The 21,401-nt window shown below is 50.9% G+C and overlaps 3 protein-coding genes across 3 annotated transcripts; 1 reads left to right on the top strand and 2 right to left on the bottom strand.

Annotated features, from left to right (window-relative positions):
* Window positions 1-2,440: 2,440 nt before the first annotated feature.
* Window positions 2,441-3,549, top strand: ALTATR162_LOCUS6395 (uncharacterized protein; the record flags this gene model as incomplete). Its single annotated transcript, XM_043314016.1, has 3 exons — window positions 2,441-2,736; window positions 2,807-3,477; window positions 3,524-3,549. 3 exons carry the CDS (start codon window positions 2,441-2,443, stop codon window positions 3,547-3,549), a joined length of 993 nt encoding a protein of 330 aa, XP_043169951.1.
* Window positions 3,550-4,553: 1,004 nt separating this feature from the next.
* Window positions 4,554-5,449, bottom strand: ALTATR162_LOCUS6394 (uncharacterized protein; the record flags this gene model as incomplete). The annotated part of the gene is made up of 3 exons (XM_043314015.1): window positions 4,554-4,631; window positions 4,698-5,137; window positions 5,212-5,449. The coding sequence occupies 3 exons, from the start codon at window positions 5,447-5,449 to the stop codon at window positions 4,554-4,556; spliced, it is 756 nt and encodes a 251-aa protein (XP_043169950.1).
* Window positions 5,450-9,574: 4,125 nt separating this feature from the next.
* On the bottom strand, window positions 9,575-20,710 carry ALTATR162_LOCUS6393 (uncharacterized protein; the record flags this gene model as incomplete). Its single annotated transcript, XM_043314014.1, has 3 exons — window positions 9,575-11,529; window positions 12,919-16,081; window positions 17,579-20,710. The coding sequence occupies 3 exons, from the start codon at window positions 20,708-20,710 to the stop codon at window positions 9,575-9,577; spliced, it is 8,250 nt and encodes a 2,749-aa protein (XP_043169949.1).
* Window positions 20,711-21,401: the final 691 nt, after the last annotated feature.

Genomic DNA, 21,401 nt, shown 5'->3' with positions numbered 1-21,401 from the left:
GGCCTTTCCAGAACTCTCATCACAGAACTCACGCACGTCGATGGAAGAATGTCTGAACGGTTCTCTAAGCAATGCGAATAGGGAATTGGAGGAAAGCTTTTCATTGTTCAAGAAGCATTGTGGATGCTCCAGCTGCGCAGGCAGTGGAAGAACAGAGAATTATGGTTGTTTCATGGGATTGGCTGCTACCATAGTCAACCTTGTCTGATAGGGTAATAAAAACATATGTTAAGTAAAGTGAATAGCGTAGTCTCTTATCTCTAAGAAGCACTTGAGTAATCTACTTATAAGAGCTTAATTAAGGGCGCTAAGCTTATTAGATAGACAGATAGTTGTTACGATCCAAACAAAAACTCGTGGAACGAAGTTTTACGAACCATCGGTGTAACACGGGACGGCAGAGGCTGAGCGAGGAGGACGATTATGGTCCCAACATGTTTGCTTCTCTCGCTCGCGCCTTGGCCCCTGAACCTGCTCATAACCTGCGCTCCGCGCGTTAGGAGGTGGACAAGAATTGTTCTCACGACCTCCCCATCTAGTGTAGTAATCTAGAGCTTTTCCCCTACTATTCTCTTGTAGTGTGAAGCAAATATTATTGCCTATAACTACCCCTTACATATCGTTAGTATAAGGTAGATATACTCCCTGTCAAACGTAATATAGAACTAATATTATCACAAGTCTCTAAGTGTCCTAAACACGTCGTTAGCTATTAAATCTACGGCAAAGCCTTAATGAGTCGAGTTTTATCAATACCTACAACTGCATACAGCGAATACAAGGTGTTTAGGAAATACACCTACATTAAGTTTACTAGGCTAAGTTACTTAACTGTGTTTTGTAGCTCAGTCTTCGCATTAACTCCCTACCGTAGAATAAATAAATAAATGCGCCTTTAACTCAGGGTTGCCTAGTTATTCTTAGCGCTGGCCATTGAGGGGTTCTTTGGGATAAAAACAACGCCTGCAGTAATATACACAGTTAGATTACAACATCAAAGTACCCAACCAGAGTCCTTTGCGTAAAGATCCAACAGGCCGAGCGCGAAAGCCAGAAGATATCGTTGTGGGTGGGTTTACCACTAGGATTGTCATCCTGGGGCTGTGCGTCAACACGTCCCAGCGCTTTCTTTTTTCATTGGGGAAGAGGTGAAGAGGTGCGCCCATTGTAACGCTAGTGGTTAATAATCGTGCACCCAGCTGTAAAGACAACACGAGTACCTGTTAATAACCCGCCCATGATATTCACCGCGTAGCCGTTGTAATTGTATGTTAATTACGCTAATAACATTACGCTTCCCAACCGCGCTCAGCGCTCACCATACTCCATGTATATTTCTGTATTATTGCTAGGCAATAAGCTTATTGTAGGGTGAGATCGAGCATCGAAACAATACTCGGACTTGATTCTACGGCACGTGATTCCGCGTCTTATCACGTGACAGGTTGCTTTCCAACTAAAGATCTTACAAGCCCGATCATTAGCGTTAGATCCTTTTTTGCAACCTACCAGCTTATTGGAGCGCCGTATTACAAAATCATACATGGAGTACATGCGGGCCTGGGACAATTATGCGGTGGGCTGCCCTTTGCATGCTTCGCAGGGCCAGCGATGCAACTAGGTATGGATGAAGGACAGCATGCAGACGCGTCCCTCTTGTTATGCGCATACATAGCCATTTTACGTCAAGGGCTGCGTCAAGGGCTCCTTCGAGTGATGCTGTACGTACCTATGTCCAACCGGCACTACTACGAGACTTGTGGCCACTCTCTTCATGTCCCTCCTGTAGATGTTTCCCTCTCGCACTTTTCTGCTGGTACCTTCATATTACTTTCGATATATGCGTAAAAGTCGACATGTAGCGCTCAGTGCCAATCTCCACGCGTCGGGTGAATGCAGTGTTGCGTATCCTGACCGTTACCGTCAGTGTCCCTTTTCTGGAACTGTACCTGCCGATCAGCCCTGCATCAAAGGGGGTTCCTTTTTGAGTGTTACAGCAATCAATGTTGATTGGGCTCTAGCGTTCGCAAGCTCTTCCCGATTTGGGTCCAGTTGCGAGTACCCATGTTTGTGGCGTGCAATACCCCAACACCCTTTCTCCCACCAAAGGCACAGAGACTCTATATAGTAAACACCACTCCACACAGCGGACAAGCGGTGCATCAGGTAGACTCTTGCAAGAACTTGCCGCCAGACTCCCGTGCCGCCGTTGGTGCTTCACCCAATCTAGCTGCGCCTGCCAGACAGAGTCGATTTATCTTTGCATCACTGTCACAAATTGTGAGCCAAATAGCATTGCCCTGCCCCCATTCACAAGACCCACGTCTAAATCAAAGCCAGACTACGCACTACATGTAGCTCGGCGCTGCTTGCTGCAACTATCCACTCTCCATCCGTCTTCTTCAACCTTCAACCCAGCAGTCCTAATATTCCCTCCACCATGGCCATTAATCCGTGGGCCGGCTGCAATTTCGACATTGACCCCAATGTGTCATGCACTCTGGAAACGTGCTGTCTCGCTCAATCGTCCTTTCTCTACATCCCCACGTGGGGCGGAAACCTCTTCTTCACCATCTACTTTGCCGTCCTGTGCCTTCCGCAGTTATGGCTTGGCATCCGCTATCGCCAGCCGGGCTTTGCAATCGGCATGCTGATAGGGCTCATCCTTGAGGCCGTCGGCTACGCTGGCCGCGTGATGCTGCACAACGATCCCTTCAACTCCAATGCTTTCCTGATGTAAGTCTCGAAATTCTCCAATTTGCTTCTGCAGACGGATGCATCCCATGCTAACGCATGAACGTCTTAGTTATCTCATCTGCCTGACTATTGCCCCTGTCTTCATCAGCGCCAGCATTTACCTCTCCATCGTGCGCATCATCGGTCTGTACGGCAAGCACCTGTCCTACTTCAAGCCGCGGACCATTGCACTGATCTTCATGACCTCCGATTTCGTCTCGCTAGTGCTCCAAGCTGCAGGAGGCGCCATCGCGGACACGTCCGAAGGCGATGCCAGGCAGACTGGCACGAACATTATGGTGGCCGGTTTGTTCCTACAAGCCATTTCATTGACCGTGTTCCTGCTGTACCTGGCCTACTTTTATCTGCAATGTCGGAGCGGCGGCGTCCTGGACATGAACCCGGCAAGAACGGCGTGCCGCAGCCGCGGGCTCTTCAAAGTCTTCCTGTTCAGCCTGGTGCTCGCCACCATCGCCATCCTCGCACGGTCCATTTTCCGTGTCGCAGAGCTGTGGCAGGGCTTCTCGGGCGAACTGTGGAACGACGAGGTCGATTTCATGGTACTCGACGGAGCCATGATTAGTCTGGCCGTGCTTTTACTGACCGTCTTCCACCCGGGTCCCGCCTTTGGTGACCAGTGGCACGCCGCGAACTGGTCGTTCCGATCCAAGCCCAACAACGACCCCACATCCGTCTCTGAGTCCAAGCACAGGCGAAGGCGGTCCTCGCACAGCCGACACCGTAATTCGCACAGCCGACATCGTAGCTCGCACAGCCGACAACGTAGCTCGCAAAGGTCCCGAGCTTAAGTGAAGCTCCCTTATCGGCGATGGGCCTGAGCACCGATATCAAGCTGCAGGACAGGCACATGGAGGGCGATTTGGATGCGTACACACGCCGAGATGATGAGGTAGGAAGCGCAAATTACTGTTTCTTCGTCTCTTTGATAAGAGGGGCAGATAAGGGGGAGGTAGTGGGACTAGCCGTTCACGAAAGTCCTGGTTGCAACAATACGCGAAATGTTCCATTGAGTGCCATCGATCCCAAGAAGAGTTGGAAAAATTTATTGAATGGTGACAGTGCATTCCTCGGCGACAGCGCAGCTCAAGAAGTTCGTTGTTTTGACTCGATAGGATGGCACCAAGCCTGCGTCTTTCTTATGTCGTTTTACTCTCTGCACCTATATTTTGAACAAATTGTACATACCAACACATGTTTCTCTCCCCCTCCCCCTTCCCTTCCGACCCCAAATGCCTTTTTTGTTTCACGCCAGTATCACAGCGTAGCTAACGTTGCCGTAGAAACAGACCGTAACTGAACGTCGATGTTATTAATAACTTCTGGCAACAACACGCTCGAAGTCTACATTTAAGACGTCTGTGAGATCTGTGGGCTGCTACCCACCTCAGATAGCTATAGTACTGCTCGTTAGGATCCTAGACAACATAAGAAAGAACGATGCTGATTGACGACGATGAAACATGACGAAGTGATAGATTCTGCGGAGGAAAACAAAGAGGTATACAACGCCATCATCTAGACTGAAAACCAGGCACCACAGGAAAATTGAAGAGTAAGCAACCGCAGAACACAGGGATCTTGAGCTGACACCCTTCCCATAGAACTGCCTTTACTGGGTCGTAAATGTCAGCACACAGCCTCTGAGAGAATCGCCAGTCTTCTCGTGTCTAACATCGACGAACGAGCAAATTTCTGCTGTCGGCACTATGACACGTAGCAAAAGAAGAAGTGAGATTCGTACTCAGGGAGCATTAGAAAAATCAGAGCAGAGACACTCCTCATATACCTGTGTCCGCTCATTCATCGTCGTCTTGGAAGGACACTAGGTCGATACCTTCTGCGATCGTAGCCATTGTCTCGGTGAGGAACGCGACCTAGAGAGCGCGCCGTCAGTCAGCGAGGTAATGGGTGACGCAGGGGCTGATATCATTAGCACTTACGTTTTTGGGCTCCAGGACGTTAAAGTGATGACCCTTAATGGGATAGCTCTTGTCGATGACAATGGAACTAGCACGCTCGTTCCAGCCAAGCGTTGGGCTGTCGCGGAACTGGTCAACGAAAGACAGCGCGGCCGAATACCCTTCATTCTGTACGCTCTCAGTAGCACACAGCATCAACGTGTACGGCTGGCGCTGTCGCCGCCACACCGGCGGCTGCCAGCTATGCAGCGTATTCACGGTCCGCAGAATGGCCTTATCTAGCTTCATCTTTGCGGGACTTGGAGCGTCTTCTGAAATGGGGGATTCTGCGCCCATGTACTCAACGTGGCGGTAGTCCGGGAACGGGCTATCAATCATGACGATGCCGTCGACAGCGAGACAGGGGTCGCGCACACAGATCCACGCTACCTGCAGTGCAATCATGCCGCCCAGCGACCAGCCTGGAAGTTTCTTCAGTCAGCCATAACATATACGCGGTGATCATCGAGCAGGGAGTCATCTTGGGTCTACGTACCGCCCAGCATGATCCTGCCCTTTGGTACGACGGCCTTGATGGCCGCGTAATACCGCCTGCCCATATCCCGCATGCTTTCGGGCTCGTCGCTATCCATACGCGAGTTCGCAATTGCGTAAACGTCGCGGCCCATGGGGCCCAGCGCATAGTAGCTGCTGATAGTGCCGCTGGCGTCGTGGAAGAGAAATAGAGGGATGGCGGTGGAGCCTGACGAGCGTTTCTGGATCTGCCGCAACATGATGATGAAAATGAATAGCTAGTATAGCCTATGTAGGTGGATACCCAGTGAAGGGGTTTGGGACGATGATGCCTCGTTTGGGTATGCGATGGACCAAGGAAATAACGAGGGCTGTGAGAGGGAGAGGAAATGATTGTCGGTCGACCAATTATGCCGCTGAACAAGTGGGTACAAGGAAGGATAACCTCTCCAGGGATATATACGCACGTACGGGGATGATAGCTGTCGATGAGTCAAAGTTTTTCAAAAGTCTGCCTACATGCTTGCCTTTGCTGATGGGCATTATTCAAACCGGCCGTTACTTAGTTACGTTGTTACAAACAGCATGATTATACTCTATGTAGTAAGCCATAAGTCTGTTCGCGCTAAACGCACGGGCCCAATAACAACATGAGATCACAAGGTTCTGTGACACCACACGGTTTCGTTATTATGAGGTCTTTGGCACTGAGCTTCTAGGCGGTCGAACCACAGGAGGGGAATTATCGGAAGCGTAACACGTATATCTTAGCCCAGGATGATGCTGGTGCATCGACGCACGAAATTAGTGAGACGCTTGGTTGTGCATAGCGCGCTGTACTGAAGATTGTCGCGCGATGGAAACCGACCATTTACCATAACAGGAGCGACCGTATGGGCCGCGCCCCTAATTTAACTAGTAGAGATTATTGTCGACTTCTTATCATCGTCAAGAAATATCCTACAATCGAGTACAGCGCTCTCCGTACGGCCGCGGACCTTGACGGTGATGACACCACGGGTCTGATTTCGAACTATCGCCTGCGCACTTGCAAGTACAAACTACTCTGAGTATAGAGCCGCCCGGAGGCCCAGAATCAAAGCGAGTACTGCCAGAATTCGCCGTAAGTAGGCTCTATAATAGACTAATTTGACTAGGATCGTAGTACTCTAAAGTTCAGCGTTAAGTGCAGTATTGCCCGCAGATCTAGCTGCAATCCTCGCTGTGTTTAGCGTTTACTAGCTGATAACTAGAGGTATAAGATAGTAGAAAATGAGGAGACTAGCTAGCAGCTAGCTCGTATAATTTAGACCACGATTTAATTAACTCTAGGGGTAGAATGGGGCGTAGTTATCTAGTAATTATAACCCGCAATATAGCAACAACGCGTAATAGCTATACAAGCCTTAGCTATACTAAGGCTTTCGAGGAAGGACTCCGCGATAATTATAAATAAGGCAATCTGTATCTGTAGGATAACGCATTAACGTATACTGCCTATCGCTTAAGGGAGTAGCTAGAGCTTTACAGTGTTTATACTATCGATTAGCTACTATATTTACCTAATGTTAACCTAATAGGACACTTGTAGTATAGTCTTAAAAAAGGACTTTATAAGCGCAAACCTTATGTTAAATATAGGGGACTTAGAAAGTAAGTAGGCTGAGTTTAGGATAGGCTTAAAGGAGGCGTGGGCTGCCATACTGGAAAAACTAGTACGCAGCCTTATTACATCTATGTTATAACGTATTAGCATAATTCCTTAAGCAAGAGGCTACTAGAAACGATATTAAGGCAATTGCGAACAATTCTTTCGTTTCGGAATTTTATTTAGAGCTACTTTGATGTAGTTGAGTTGAGTTGAAATGTGTGAGATTAACCAGGCACCCTCTTGTTTTGAGATTTTCTGGGTTCGTGGCCCGTAGGTTGCGGTCGACTAAACTTTTGGCGTGGAACTGTATTATGCCCGGCTTATAAGCAGGCTTCTGTCCTAGACAACTCTACAAGTCACCTCGCTTTAGCCAAGAAGGAGGGCTGTCAAATTTGAGTGAAATTAGCACTCTAATCGTAACCTAATTATTCAGCTTACGAATTTACATAGTTCTTGATACATGGCTTAGATCCTAGTTTGCCACGTTTTCGCAACCGGCCGGGCTTATTACAATGTCCAACATGGAGTCAGCACTGTGGTAAGAAGACCTCGATCTAGATGTTTAATACTCACACTATCCCCCCTACAGCTATGTATGTGCTATTTCTATATATTGTGCAAGTAGTCTATCCGTAGGTGCGTCAACTCTTCTAGCTTTCTACTCTCGTCTTATGCCTCCAAGGATCGCTAATATTACATAATAATAAACAGAGATGTATATATGCATGGTAAGCAGGGGAAAAGCAGCGCTGCATTACGAAGAGATATGATATGCAGATCGGGACTGTATTTGTCTGCCGTAGCAAGCAGTAAATCCTTTACGTAAGGCGCTGAGCAGATAGACAGTGGGTAAGTAATTGTACGAACCAACTTTGCAGGTAGTATACGCCGGCCTGTTACAACCACATGCCTAGGTTGATATATAATGTTCGAGCAGTTAATCGACTCGAAGTTGCCCATTGTATCTTCCGCTCCTTTACATTCTTGCATGTTAAGAGCAAATTAGTCACTGCCGCACACAAAAACATATCATGTTATAAGCGCAGATACCTACCTGCTAGTGTGACCTGGTGGGTACGGGGCGATTTATGTCCGGCTGAGGAAGTAGAAGGCGTTGGATGGGCTGTCTTAGGGGTGCTCATGCCACGCGAAGAGAGCCATCGGAACTGCCCTTACAGGCTAATTACATTATATTCGTTATTGAGTTCTCGAACATGATTACATTCATGGCCATGCGCCGATAGTCTTGAATGTTCTCAGTCGATATCGACCGGAACGAGCCGTACGTATGAAGATACGAAGGAGGCACCTAGCACTTACTTAGTAAGCAAGGCTGCGCAGTCACAGCGCGAGCGCGCCTCCCCGTACCTGCATATGTAAGAACCCGAGTAATAAACGCGCCCGGTAATCGATCTTAACGTGGTGGGCCCAGTCTTGGCAGAAGATGCGGACTACCGACATTAAGGCTCACGTGCGCATGTTCTACATGACTGCGCCGCGCGCATTCGATGCGTCTTGCAACCAAGTCAAAACCAAGCTAACCTTTTTCCAGGTGGAAAAATGGTCTTATGTTACCACGTAGCAACTGTGCAATGGCTGCTCATTCTACAGTCTATCGGGTCCCAATCACACAACACATTGTACTAATCGACCGCCGTCTCTTCGAGTCATAACGGCGATCGAAGAATGATGGTCCTCCATCAAATGCGCCCGCAACAATTCCCGCCCCATAGCTCGACGAGATCTGGGTCTTTCAATGCAGCGCTGCATTCTTTGTAGACGAGCCTTCCAACCCCTAGCCACACCCCAGATGGCGTTCTCAGTAGAGCACTGTTCCCGGGCGTTACACAACCAACTTCGTTCTGGAAGATGATGGGGGAATAGAATGTGGTGTGCACGTTCGGACCCAACCAGATGCTTCGTGTAATTTTCCAGGAATGACACTGTCACAAGATCTGTCTGACTCAATAAGATCTAGCCAGTAACCAGGTCTCCATCAGTTAGTATTTTGACATGCTTGCTTTAAGTTAAGAAGATGCGCTGAATGTCTTGGAAGTCAAGCTTGCTGGGCCGTAACGACTATGCAACCAGTCTGTGGCAGACTAAACGGGTATTTGATTCCGGTTTGGTCGGTGATAGGCTGCATGGCGTGGCGACATGTAGCCAAAAAAGCTATCTACAGCCCAGACTGCTATCACGCCACGATATAAAAGATGTAGTGATGATTATATAGTATATATGTATGCATAGATAACTCGTAGGTCTCGGGCATGGAGGGGTGTCTTGTGCATGGACGGTTTGCCTATCCACCCCCATCGTGACCATCGAGCGAGTGGTGTCAACCTGCAGTGCTTCTAAGCTGCTCCTATATTTGCTCATTACCTGACTGCCCTTCTGTTCGCACTTGGAAAAGCCAATGAATGGTAGAGGGATTTTTCATAAGTAGTAGAAGCGCTATTCATAGTATTTGGAGGAGCTGATTGTACGGCTGCTCTTTTGAAGTGAAGCACTTGTAGTTGTCTCCATGGTCGTAGCAATAAGGGAACCAAAATCATATTTAACTAAGATCTACTAACCAAAATCCGAACTGTGCAATTTGATCCCACATCCTGCGAAATAGTGCAAATAACTAGAAACAAGCGCCAACAAATACAAATGAAAATAAGCACGATGCTCCTATCTAGTTGAAAACAATCTTGTTATGAATGAGTAGTGCGAGCAAAATTTCCTTTGCTCAATCGCTGGCCGGAGCCCTACCACTTGCCGCCATGTCCGTTATCTGCGTGATCGAGTGATTGCTACTACAATGTCGATTGGCCAAGATAGTCGCCAAGGTGTCCTGGAATCGGCCAAACAGTGTTCTTGCGAGCTCATCAGGAATTCGATCCACAGCAAATGCAAGGCTCGCAGAGATGGCGCCATGTTCATCCTCTACAGTCTCGATGGCAAAATCAACAGATGCGTAGGGGTCTTTTTGGCTGACAAAAGCGTTCCTGTAGACCGTCGCACCGAGCGACATGTCTTGCTTTGACGCCTTCTGATGATTCACCATGCTGACGCGTAGATCTTCTGCCTCTGCTTGTGACCAGCCCATACAGCGCTGAGCGATCTGCTGAAATTCGAGGCTTTCATTTTGCATACTGTCGATCTGCTGCTGCCTGATTTGTTCGAGCAGTGTCTGCAGTGTCCACTCTGGTTCGTATGCGACACGACATGGCACCGCCCTTGCGCAGCATGCGACGACGCCCGCGACTGAAGGATGCACTGTGCTCCGTCCAGAAGATATTTCGGCAAAGACGACATCGTGAGTTGCCACGTGCTGGCTCAACACTATTGCCCAAGCCGCTTTGACAGCTACAGCGACTGTGAAGTCTGATTGGCCGCTTCTTGACAGTTTTATCGGCTCGCTCAAAAGCAGACCCAGTCGTGAGACCCGCGGTTCGGTACGTCCACTAACGCTTGGAATGACAGCTCCGCAAAGAAGCTCGCGCCAGTGGTCTTCGGTTTCTTGTGTTGTCCTGGCTTGCAGACTATGGAAGTACGATCCGACAGGAATGAAAATGCCTTTGACTTCTCCGGCAAAGATGGCTTCCAACTCTGACCACACCTGGTGCAAGGTAGCTCCATCGTAAAGCGCGTGTGAGATGCGGAACACAATGCGATGTTGGTCCTTGGCAACGACGATGGCTACATCGAACATTGGTCGTGCAAGGGTTGGCGCTGCGAACATATCTTGTTCTAGTGATCGTTGACAGAAGCTATCAAGACCTTCATTGGTCTGGAAAATGCGGACTTCTGGTTGCCATTTCGCGTAGACGACTTGCACGAATTTCTGCCCGCTGGATCTCGCGAATCCAGTCCGAAGTGCCTCGATTCTAACGACCAGCTCAGAAACTGCCTGTGTCAATTTGTGCGGGTCGCAACGACCGCCCGCGTCAAAGGCGAAATAGTTCAATTGCCTGCGTTCGGGTTCCATGTTCTCTCTGATGATTTGAGCCTGGAAATCTGTTGTTGGCAGCATGTCGAGCACATCCAGTTCTTGTCCGAGCGAGGTATCAGAAAGCACGTTTTCAAGGATGCTTGATCGTTCTTCCTGTGAGATAAGCGCGAAGGGCTTGTATTGTGCGCTTTCGTCAATGTCCGCAGTGATCCATTTCGCCATATCAGAGAGGACGGGGTAATTGAAAATCTCGGGTACAGAAAGTCGCAATCCGCGTTTCCGTAGCTGTTGAATGAGGGCCATCGCAGTGATAGAATCGCCGCCATGGTCGAAGAAACTGTTCGTCCGTGATAGAGCCATATTATCGAGGCCAATGCAGGTCGTCCATAATTCCGAGAGTAGTTGCTCCATAGCGCCAAGAGGCGGTTGATAAACCTGGGACTTGGCTGTGTATTCCAGCCATTTTTCTGATGGTATGGACTCCAGTAAGATACCAACCGATCGGCGGTCCATTTTACCACTGTCATTGAGTGGAAACGCGTTGATGGCCAGGAACGCTGAGGGTATCATGTACCTGGGCAGACTGTCGCGGAGAGATGTCTGGAGGGACTCGAAGCGTTTCTGTTGCTCAGGGTCGGGGGTGATTATCGAATGTCTTGGAGCTTCCTCGATATTGCTATCGGATGTGGTGGATTCGATGACAGCAACTAGGACCTGTCCCTTCTTGGAGACATAAGCGTGCTTCGCGTCTGGCAGTAGACGTACGATCTCGCTCTCAATCTCGCCGATTTCCACCCGCTGGCCGCGGATCTTAACTTGCGTATCGCGACGGCCCAGGAAGGTCAGCGAGCCATCCGTATTCTGCTGTACCATGTCTCCGGTACGGTACATGCGCCGGCCTGGACCGAGGGATAGATCGAGCACAAACGCAGGATCTGTGACGAAGGCAGCGGCTGTCTTGATAGGGTCGTTCAAGTAGCCGCGCGAAAGGAGGGGACCCTCTATGAGAAGCTCGCCCGGCGCGCCGATAGGAACAAGGCGGTCAAGATTGTCTGGGTCGACCACCCAGTCGCCTCCAGCGATCTTCTGCCCAACGTTTGCTGCAGCCGCAGGATCTTGTATCGGTGGACTGCAATGGAACACGATGGATGCTTCGGCTGGCCCATAACCGTTGATTACTGCAGCATTTTTATTCCACCTGTGAACGACGCCTGCATCAACGGCTTCTCCAATAAGCACAAGCGTTTTCAGCGTGGGGAGCTGCTTTGGATCTAAGAGCCGAGCGACTGTAGGTGTCACATTGGCATATGTCACCTGGAAGGCTTGTGTTGTCTGATTGAGGTTCGACAGACGCTCGTCTTCGGAGGGCGAGCAAACGCAGCCACCAAAAGCAAGAGTTGCAAATATGTCAGAGATACTGACATCGAAGGTGAAAGCTGCGAACTGGAGAGTGCGTGTGGAGGATGACAGTCCCCATAATGGTGCGTGAGCCAAGATGCTTGTTACAAGACTGCCATGCTCGAGCACGACGCCTTTGGGCTTGCCCGTGCTTCCAGAGGTGAAGATTACCCATGCCACGTTCTCGGGCCGTACAGACGGGCAGACTGTAGTAGACGCTTCAGACGTCAATGCTTGGGTGACAGGAGCCGCTTCGAGGAAGGAGTCTACTGCAAGCAGAGGCACTTGGGCTGCCAGCGCGGCTAGCCGCTGCCTGTGGGCACGATCGACGAGCACGATCGGAGCGGAGATATCTTTCACAATAAGCTCGATACGACCCAGCGGGTGCCCTACTCCGAGAGGCACTACAGCTCCGCCAGCCCGAAGAATGGCTAACATGGCCACTATAGTCCACTTTGATTTATCCATGCAAAGCGCAACCATCACTTCTGGACCCACGCCGCACCCAGCCAGATGGTGTGCCAGCCGACGGCTAGCCACATCGAGCTCCGCGTATGTTAGCTCACCATTCCACGCGCAGATAGCTGAGGCTGTCGGCTGAGCGGTGATATGGTCTTGTACTAGTTCGTGAACGCAGCGCTCGATACGTGGCGGCATGATCGCGTTCCACTTGTACAATTGTGCCGTATCTTCCGGCGAAAGCAGCCTGAGGTTTTTTAGGGGCTGATCTGCGTTCTCACAAATGCCACGGACGGCTTGTATGAGACTATGGACGAGTCTCGCAGCTGCTGCTTCTGAGAGCACCGCTGTTGAGTATTGTATATTGATCTCAAGTCGTGCTGGTGTCACGTCGACGCCAACGTTCACGTCATACTCCGTCGGATCCTCCCAACCTAGACCTTCGATAGTGATCGCTGTTTCATCAGAACTAGTCGGGGATTGCCGCTTGTATGACAGGGTACTGTTGAATAGCGGTTGGCTTCTAGATAGACCAAGTTCATGCTGGATAGCCGCAAGTGATACCTGCTGGTGATCAAACGCTTCGATAGATTGGCGTTGAAGTTCGCGTGCTGTCTCTGATACACTTGCACTCCAATTTAGCTGAAGGTGGCACACGAGCATATTGATCATGGGTCCCACTAGCTCATCTACCCCCGGGATAGGCGCGTCACGGCCACTTGACAAATTGCCGAAGCTGACATTGTTCGATCCTGTGTATCTGGCGAGTACCAGAGCCCAGGCGAGTTGACATATACTGGCGATTGAGACACCATGTGTATCTCGGAAACGATGGAGTATAGCCAGGTCGTCGAACCGTGTGAAGACCTTTGCAAGCTGTGCATTGTTGGCTTCATGTGGTGGGTTTTGCAGTGGTACAATACACGACTCGGCTTTTTTCAGCAGGGTGTTCCAGTACGAAATGTTGTCCTGCGGTTTTCGTTCCTCAAGGAAGGTGATGTAGGCACTGTATTGGGAGCCGCCACCCTGAATCGTGCCCCCATAAGCATCGATGAGGTCGCGGATGATCAGAGCTAGCGAGGAAGCGTCTACAAGGGAATGGCTGATATCCAGGCGACAGTAGACGTTCCCCGTGGTCGTCGTCAGACAAATCAGGCGGTGTGGTGGGGAGCGGAAGTCTGAAAGGTTGAGTGTCGGCTGCGAAGATAGCCAGTCCGCCACGACGTCGTCCGATATTCCGTCTACCTGGACGATTTGGCAACTAGGCTCCCTGAGGACGATTTGGACGAATTTCTCTTGGCCTGGCAGTGGTTCTAGCAAGATAGTTCGAAGAATTGAGTGCCGTGCAATAACCTGATGCCACGCTTTGATGAGCTCCTCTGCGTTCACCGGCTGCAGAGATCTTTTCGATGCAACAACTCGACACGTTTGTTGAATGCAGTATGTTGACGGCGATTGGAGTTGCGTGAGCAGAATGCCTTGCTGGAGTGGCGAGCAAGGAAGAATGTCTTCAATTTCGTTAGTGGAGGAGAGACCGATAGCAGGCATGAAGTTCCTCTCCACAACAGCCATGTCATTGTCGGAGAGATTCATAAGCGGGAAATCAGTAGCAGTAGCTGTTGGCGCTGTCCTGACCAGCTCGTGTACCAAGGTACTTATGACATTCACATATGCTTGAGCCCACTGCTGGATAGCTGTCTGATGCCGCGCTTGTTGGCTAAAACGAACGTTGATCAGTAATTCATCGGCCTCGACAGTAACGGAGACATCGAGCGCAGCAAAGAGCTTGACTAGATCACCGACTTCAGACGCTGCACCAGTATTGTCATCGTCGTTGTTGAAATGGAACAGCGCGTCGTCTCGCTCTGTTTGTTGGAATCGTCCGATGTAATTAAAGACAATTTCAGCTGGGCTGTGATGCGCAAACGCTTCCTGTCCATGGGCAGTTAGGAAGCGGCTACCGAAGTACGGTACGCCACGACCGGGAATGCGCCGTCGCTGGTCCTTCACCTGTCTGACAATGCGAACAGCACCGTTCGTGCCTAGCTCCGGGAGAAGTGGAGTCATTGTTGTAAACCAGCCAACGGTATCCGATACATCGGTTTCATCATCAGTAGCCTCGCGGCCATGCCCTTCAGTGAAGACTGCGGGAACAGGACGGTCTTCAAAGATCTCCTTGAAGGAGATAAATAGAGCAGCAAGCAGGATCTCCAACGGCTCCGTTTTGAGCGCAGTATTGGCGCTACTAAAGAGGAGTGAGGTTGTATCAGAGTCGCACTTGGACTGAACGCTGGTCAGACTGCCCCAGGTAGCTTGGCCGGGTGTAAGACCCCAGTAATCCCAGTTTGGTTTCGGCACCGCAAAGTGCAAGGTGTTCGGGATCTCCAGTGTGCTCAGCGAGCGGCGTTGCCTCTCTAGCCATATTGGGAATGCCAGGCTAGTTGCGTTTTGCACCCTCTGGTGGACGAGAAGGTCTTCCACATCTCGAAGAAGTATTCGCCAGGATACAAGGTCAATCACAAGATGGTGGGCGGCCAAATGGAGGACTTGTCTATCTTTCCGTTCGAACAAATCCACTGTGAATACTGGGCCATACTCAAGGTCAAGCGTAGCGTGAGACTGCGCGATAGTGCGGTTCATGGACTCTGCGTCAGCTGCGACATGCGTATTGAAACGGTAGGATCCAGTCAGCTCTTTCTCGATCCACTGCTCCCAGCCATTTGTCTGACTATGCCGGAAGCGAGCTCGGAGCATGGCGTGTTTGGTGACAGCAACATCAAGTGCCTCAACTAAAGCTGATCGCTCTATTCGACGAGTACTACGCAGCGAGACGCTTTGAACATAACGGTGTTCGCCTTTAGCGTGAAGTGAATCTGCGGCGATATCGTTAAAGTACATCTGTTGAATAGGTGATAGCGCGAAGGGTCCATTAGACAGTCGTGCTGCGTGATCCGTGTCCCCGCCTATCTGGGCTTTGGCTGCCAGCTGGGGTATTGTTTGACTTTCGAGGACTTTGCGCACACTGAGGAGGATGCCACGAGCTCGGCTAGCAGAGACGACCTGCATTGCTGTAATTGAATCGCCACCAAGACTGAAAAAATTGGCCGAATGTGTTATGTTGGAGAGCGGTACGCTGAGAACTTCGCTCCATATCCGCCGTAGTTGTCGTTCAACGGGCGTGGCTGTCTGATCGTCCACATTTCCAGTGTCACTGTTCGTGCTATTGAGTTCGGCAACCTCGTCTGGTGATAAGGACTGTACCCATCGAGTGAGCGTAGAGCGATCGGTCTTCCCAGAAGCGTTTACTGGCACAGCAGCTAGAGGGATCCATATGCTCGGGACCATGTAGTGCATAACCTGCTGTGATAAGCTCTGCTGCACCTCCTTCAGTCGTATTCGTGCTTCTTCCCGCTGCTCTTCAGGGATCCGTTGAGCAGTAGCGTACTGGTGGCGTTCGGAAGTCGAGCTCTCTCCCAGAACGACAGCAGCAACGAGGCGACCTGTCATGTGACCTTGACGCACATAAAGAACGACAGCCTCATGCACGCTTTCCTGCTTACCAATGTGGTACTCAATTTCGCCTGTTTCAACACGCTGGCCACGGATTTTGATCTGTGAATCTATGCGGCCAAGGTAGACCAGCGTGCCGTCCTCGGTTTGACGGACCAAGTCGCCGGTGCGATACATTCGCTGGCCAGTAACAAGGCCTAGATCACGTACGAAGGCCGGGTCTGTCACGAATGCAGCAGCCGTTTTGACCGGGTCGTTGAGGTATTCGCGCGCCAACAGTGGACCTCCAATCAGGAGCTCTCCAGGTGCGCCACGTGGAACCAGCTGTCCGATACTGCGAGGATTTACAATCCAAGTAGCACCGGCGATCGCCGTCCCTATATGCAGAGCTACTGAGCTATCTGCAACCTTCTTACATGTCGAGTGTATGCAGCACTCCGACGGCCCGTAAGCGTTTATAACGGTAGCGTGCTCTATCCATTGATCGACAACCTTTGGTTGAACGGCTTCTCCCATCAATATCATGATTCGTACACTGGGAGTCTCCTGAGGCCGGACGAGTGCAGCTACAGTCGATGTCAAGGTGGCCAACGTCACCCTTGATTCTGCTAGGTAGGCTGTGAGCCGGTTCATACGATCCTCTTCGGAGGGAATACAGGTAGAGGCTCCGAACGCAAGAGCTGTAATGATCTCTTGGATAGCAGCGTCGAAGGTGAAAGCTGCAAATTGCAATAGACGGTCGTGCGATTGTATATCGAGTCGACGACCGTGGTAGAAGATACTTGTCGCAAGAGATCCATGTTGAAGTACGACACCTTTAGGCCTGCCGGTGCTGCCAGAAGTGTAAATGACCCATGCCACATGCTCGGGCCCAACGGAAATGCAGGGCTCGGCGGTAGGTACAGGCGTGGCTGGTGCAGTTTCCAAGAATGAGTCAATGGCCAACAGCTGCGCACGCGCTGCCAAAGGTTCCAGCCGCTGCTCATGAACACGGTCGACGAGTATGAGTGGTGTGGCAATATCTTCGACGATGCCCTTGATACGTGCCAATGGATGCTGCACTCCGAGAGGGACGACAGCTCCGCCAGCTCGCAGGATGGCCAGCATAGCTATCACCCCTAATTTCGACTTGTCCATACACATGCCGACCATGATGTCTGGGCCCACCCCTCGCTCGGCCAGGTGGTAGGCCAGCCGGCGACTAGCATCATTTACCTCGCTGTACGTCATCTCCCCATCCCATGCGCTGACTGCCAGTTCATCCGGCCGAGCAACCATCTGGTCCAGCACAAGATTGTGAACGCAGCGGTCGAGGCGTTTCGGCACGGTGGAGTTCCACCTGCAAATCTGTGCTGTATCCTCGACTGAAAGTAAGTTGAGCTGGCCGAGCGAATGTTCAGCGTTTTCGCACACAGTGCGGATAGCTAGCACTAGGTTCTGGGCGAGTCTCGTAGCCGCTGAAGCTGACTGGGCTGCGGTCGAGTATTGAATCGCTAGTTCGAGTCCAGTTTCCGCCACATCGATGTTGACATTGATATCGTACTCTGTTGGGTCCTCAGAGCCCAAGCTGTCAACGACGATTCCGGCTTGCTTCAAGCTAGGGGAGATTCGCTGCCGCTTATACGAAAGCGTACTGTTGAAAAGCGGCTGGTTCCTAGAAAGGCCCAGTTCATGTTGGATAGCTGCGAGGGAGGTCTGCTGATGATCAAAGGCCTTGACAGACTGTCTTTGCAGCTCACGCGCTGTGTCAGATACCTTTGCAGTCCAATCTAATTGAACATGACAAACAAGCATGTTTATCATAGGACCAACCAACTCCTCTACTTTAGGGATAGGTGCATCACGACCGCTCGAGATGTTACCAAAGCTCACATTGGTCGACCCAATCTGCCTTGCAAGCACTAGAGCCCAGGCGAGCTGACAGATACTGGCGATAGAAACGCCGTACGCATCGCGGAAACGATAGATTGTTGCAAGATCTTCAAGCTGAGTAGAAACTCTCGCAAGCTGCGCGTGTTCGATGCTGTGCAGGGGCTCTTGTGGAGGTACAAGACACGGGTTGGCGGTGCTCAGCATCTCTTTCCAATACACGAGGTCATCTTGTGGATTTCTCTCGTCCAGGAAGGCAACGTAAGCACTGTATTTGGAGCCACCTTCAGCTGGCAAAGCATCCTCGTAGGCGTTGATAAGGTCGCTGAGTATAATTCCTACTGAAGAGGCATCCACAAGTGTATGGCTTATGTCGAGACGGCAGTAGACCTCGCCAGTAGTTGTTGTTAGGCAGGTTAGACGGTGTGGTGGATGGTGGATATCTGAAAGATCAAGTGTGGGCTGCAAGGCGAGCCACTCCGCGACGGCATTGTCCAATATACCGTCCATGTGAACAATGGCGATATCTGGCTGTTTGAGCACAATCTGGATAAATCTCTCTTGACCTGCCAGTGGCTCAAGAAGAATAGTGCGGAGAATGGAGTGTCTCGCAACAACTTGACTCCATGCTTTTAGAAGCCGTTCTGCGCTGACAGGCTGGAGGGAGTTGGATGGCAGAATCCGGCACGTCTGCCGGATACAGTAGGTTGATGGCGATTGTAGCTGCGTGAGCAAGATACCCTGCTGTAAGGGCGAGCAGGGGAGAATATCTTCAATCTCGCTCGTGGACGAGATATTGATGGCGGGAAGGTACTGATTCTCCACCACTTCCATATCGCTATCAGATAGATGCATGAGCTGAAAGTCGGTAGCTGTGGCTACTGGGGCCGTCGTTGTTAGATCTTGAACGAGGCTGCTCACAGTGTTGACGTAGGCTGTAATCCACTGCTGGATCGCTTCCTGGTGCCGTGCTTGGCGACTGAAGCGGACGTTGACTTGTAAAATGTCTGCTTCGACTGTCACGGACACGTCAAGCGCAGCAAGGATCCTGACAAGACCACCAACCTCTGATGCAGTGCCCTCGTCTTGATCATCATCATCATCATCAACAAGATGGAAAAGTGCATTCTCACGCTCCGCCTGCTGAAAACGCCCAGTGTAATTGAAAATGATTTCGGCTGGGCTGTGATGCGCAAAAACTTCGCGTCCAGAAGCGGATAGAAAACGGTTGCCAAAATAGGGTGCACCGCGTCCAGGGATTCGTCGACGCTGATCTTTTACTTGTCTGAGGACATCAACAGCGCTGCGAGTATCGGTCTCTATTGGTACGTGGATCGGAGTCATTGTGGTGAACCAACCAACTGTATCTGACAAGTCGGTTTCGTCGCTAGCTTCACGACCGTGTCCCTCAGTAAAAACAGCTGGTACAGATCGGTCATTGAAGGACTTTTTGAAGGAAAGGAACAGCGCAGCGAGCAGAATCTCAACTGGCTCGGTCTTGAGGGCGGCATTGGCGCTGCCAAACAGAAGCGACGTTGTGTGAGAGTCGCACTCAGCACGGATGCTAGAGACACTATCCCAGGTAGCTTGCCCAAGAGTGAGGCCCCAATACTCCCAGTTCGCCGCCGGGATAGTAACTGGCAAAGAGTCCATCGGCGAGATCTGCGCATTGCCAAGTGAGGTGCGCTGCCTCTCTAGCCAGACAGGGAACGATAAGCTACGTGGGTTTGGTAGTTTGTGATTTGTAAGAAGTTCCTCAATGTCTCGAACAAGGATACGCCAAGACACGAGGTCTATGACGAGATGATGGGCGGCCAGATGGAGGACTTGTTTGTTGCTGTCTTGCCCTTCAATCAAATCGGCAGTGAATACTGGGCCGTGCTCAAGATCAAGCGTAGCCTGGGAGCGGGCAATAGTGCGTTGTATAGACCGCGTGTCAGCAGTTGTATGGGCATGAAGGCGGTATGATCCAGCAAGCTCTTTCTCGATCCACTGCTCCCAACCATGCTCGGTACGCCGGAAGCGGGCGCGGAGCATAGCGTGCTTCCCGACAGCTACATCTAGCGCCTGGGCCAACTCTGCTACTTCTAATCGACGCGTAGGACGGAGTACGACGCTTTGATTGTATCGGTGCTCATCGTCAGCGCGAAGCCCGTTAGCTGATATATCGTCAAAGTAAAGTTGTTGAATTGGCGATAGTGCGAAAGCCTCGTCAGGTATCCGTGCTGCCTGATCAACGTCCTCGGTTGTCTCAACTTCGGCTTGGGAAGCGAGCTGGGGTATCGTCTGGCTTTCGAGGATTTTCCGAACAGTGAGAAGAATGCCGCGGGAGCGGCTAGCCGAGACGATTTGCATGGCTGTAATCGAGTCGCCACCAAGGCTAAAGAAGTTTGTCGATTGTGTTATTTCGCCAAGGCTTACACCGAGCACTTCGCTCCAGATTTGCCGCAGTTGTCGCTCAACGTCCGTGGCGGGCACATAGTTCGCGTCCTCGGACTCGCTTCTAGTCACGGCAGCAATTTCATCTTGTGACAGAGATTGCACCCAACGAGTAAGCGCAAGCCGATCTGTTTTTCCAGAGGGATTGACGGGCACAGCTTGGAGCGGAATCCAGACGCTCGGCACCATATAGTGCATGACTTGCTGTGACACGTTCTGTTGAATCTCCCGTAGTCGCAATTGAGCCGCCTCCATCTTGTCTTCAGTAACGCATTGAACGACATCGCTAGTATACTGATGGCGCCTGACTGCAGTAGTGGTTGAACTCTGCCCTAGGACAACAGTAGCAACAAGACGACCAGCAAGAGGACCTTGGCGTATGTAGAGAACGACAGCATCCTGTACGCCTGTCTGATTCCCCATGTGATACTCAATCTCGCCAATCTCCACTCGTTGCCCACGGATCTTGACCTGATTATCGCGTCGACCGATCATAGTGAGCGAGTTACCAGCATTCTGCTGTACTATGTCCCCAGAGCGATACATGCGACGACCAGGGCTGAGGCCTAAATCTTGAACAAAAGCAGGATCTGTTACGAACGAGGCAGCCGTTTTTGCGGCATCATTCAGGTACCCACGCGCTAGTAGCGGGCCTTCGATTAGTAGTTCACCCGGCGCGCCCAAAGGAACCAGTCGGTTGATGTCAATGGGATCCACAACCCAGAATCCGCTGGACATGGGTGTGCCCACTATTGAAGCTTCCTCTTTTCGGCGGAGAGCGTGACTACATGCGATGAACATGGAACATTCAGACGGTCCATATGAATTGATTACACGAGCAGTGCTGGACCACAGCTCAATGATGCGGGGATCCAGCGGCTCTCCGCCAACTACGAGAGTAGAAAGCCCTGGGTGCTCAGAAGGGTCCAAGAGATTGACTACGGTA

This window comes from Alternaria atra, assembly GCF_907166805.1.
Source record: "Alternaria atra isolate CS162 genome assembly, contig: 25, whole genome shotgun sequence".
Taxonomy (NCBI): Eukaryota; Fungi; Ascomycota; class Dothideomycetes; order Pleosporales; family Pleosporaceae; genus Alternaria; species Alternaria atra.
Note: the sequence above shows the minus strand (reverse complement) of the source record. Positions and strands in the feature narration are given on the sequence as shown.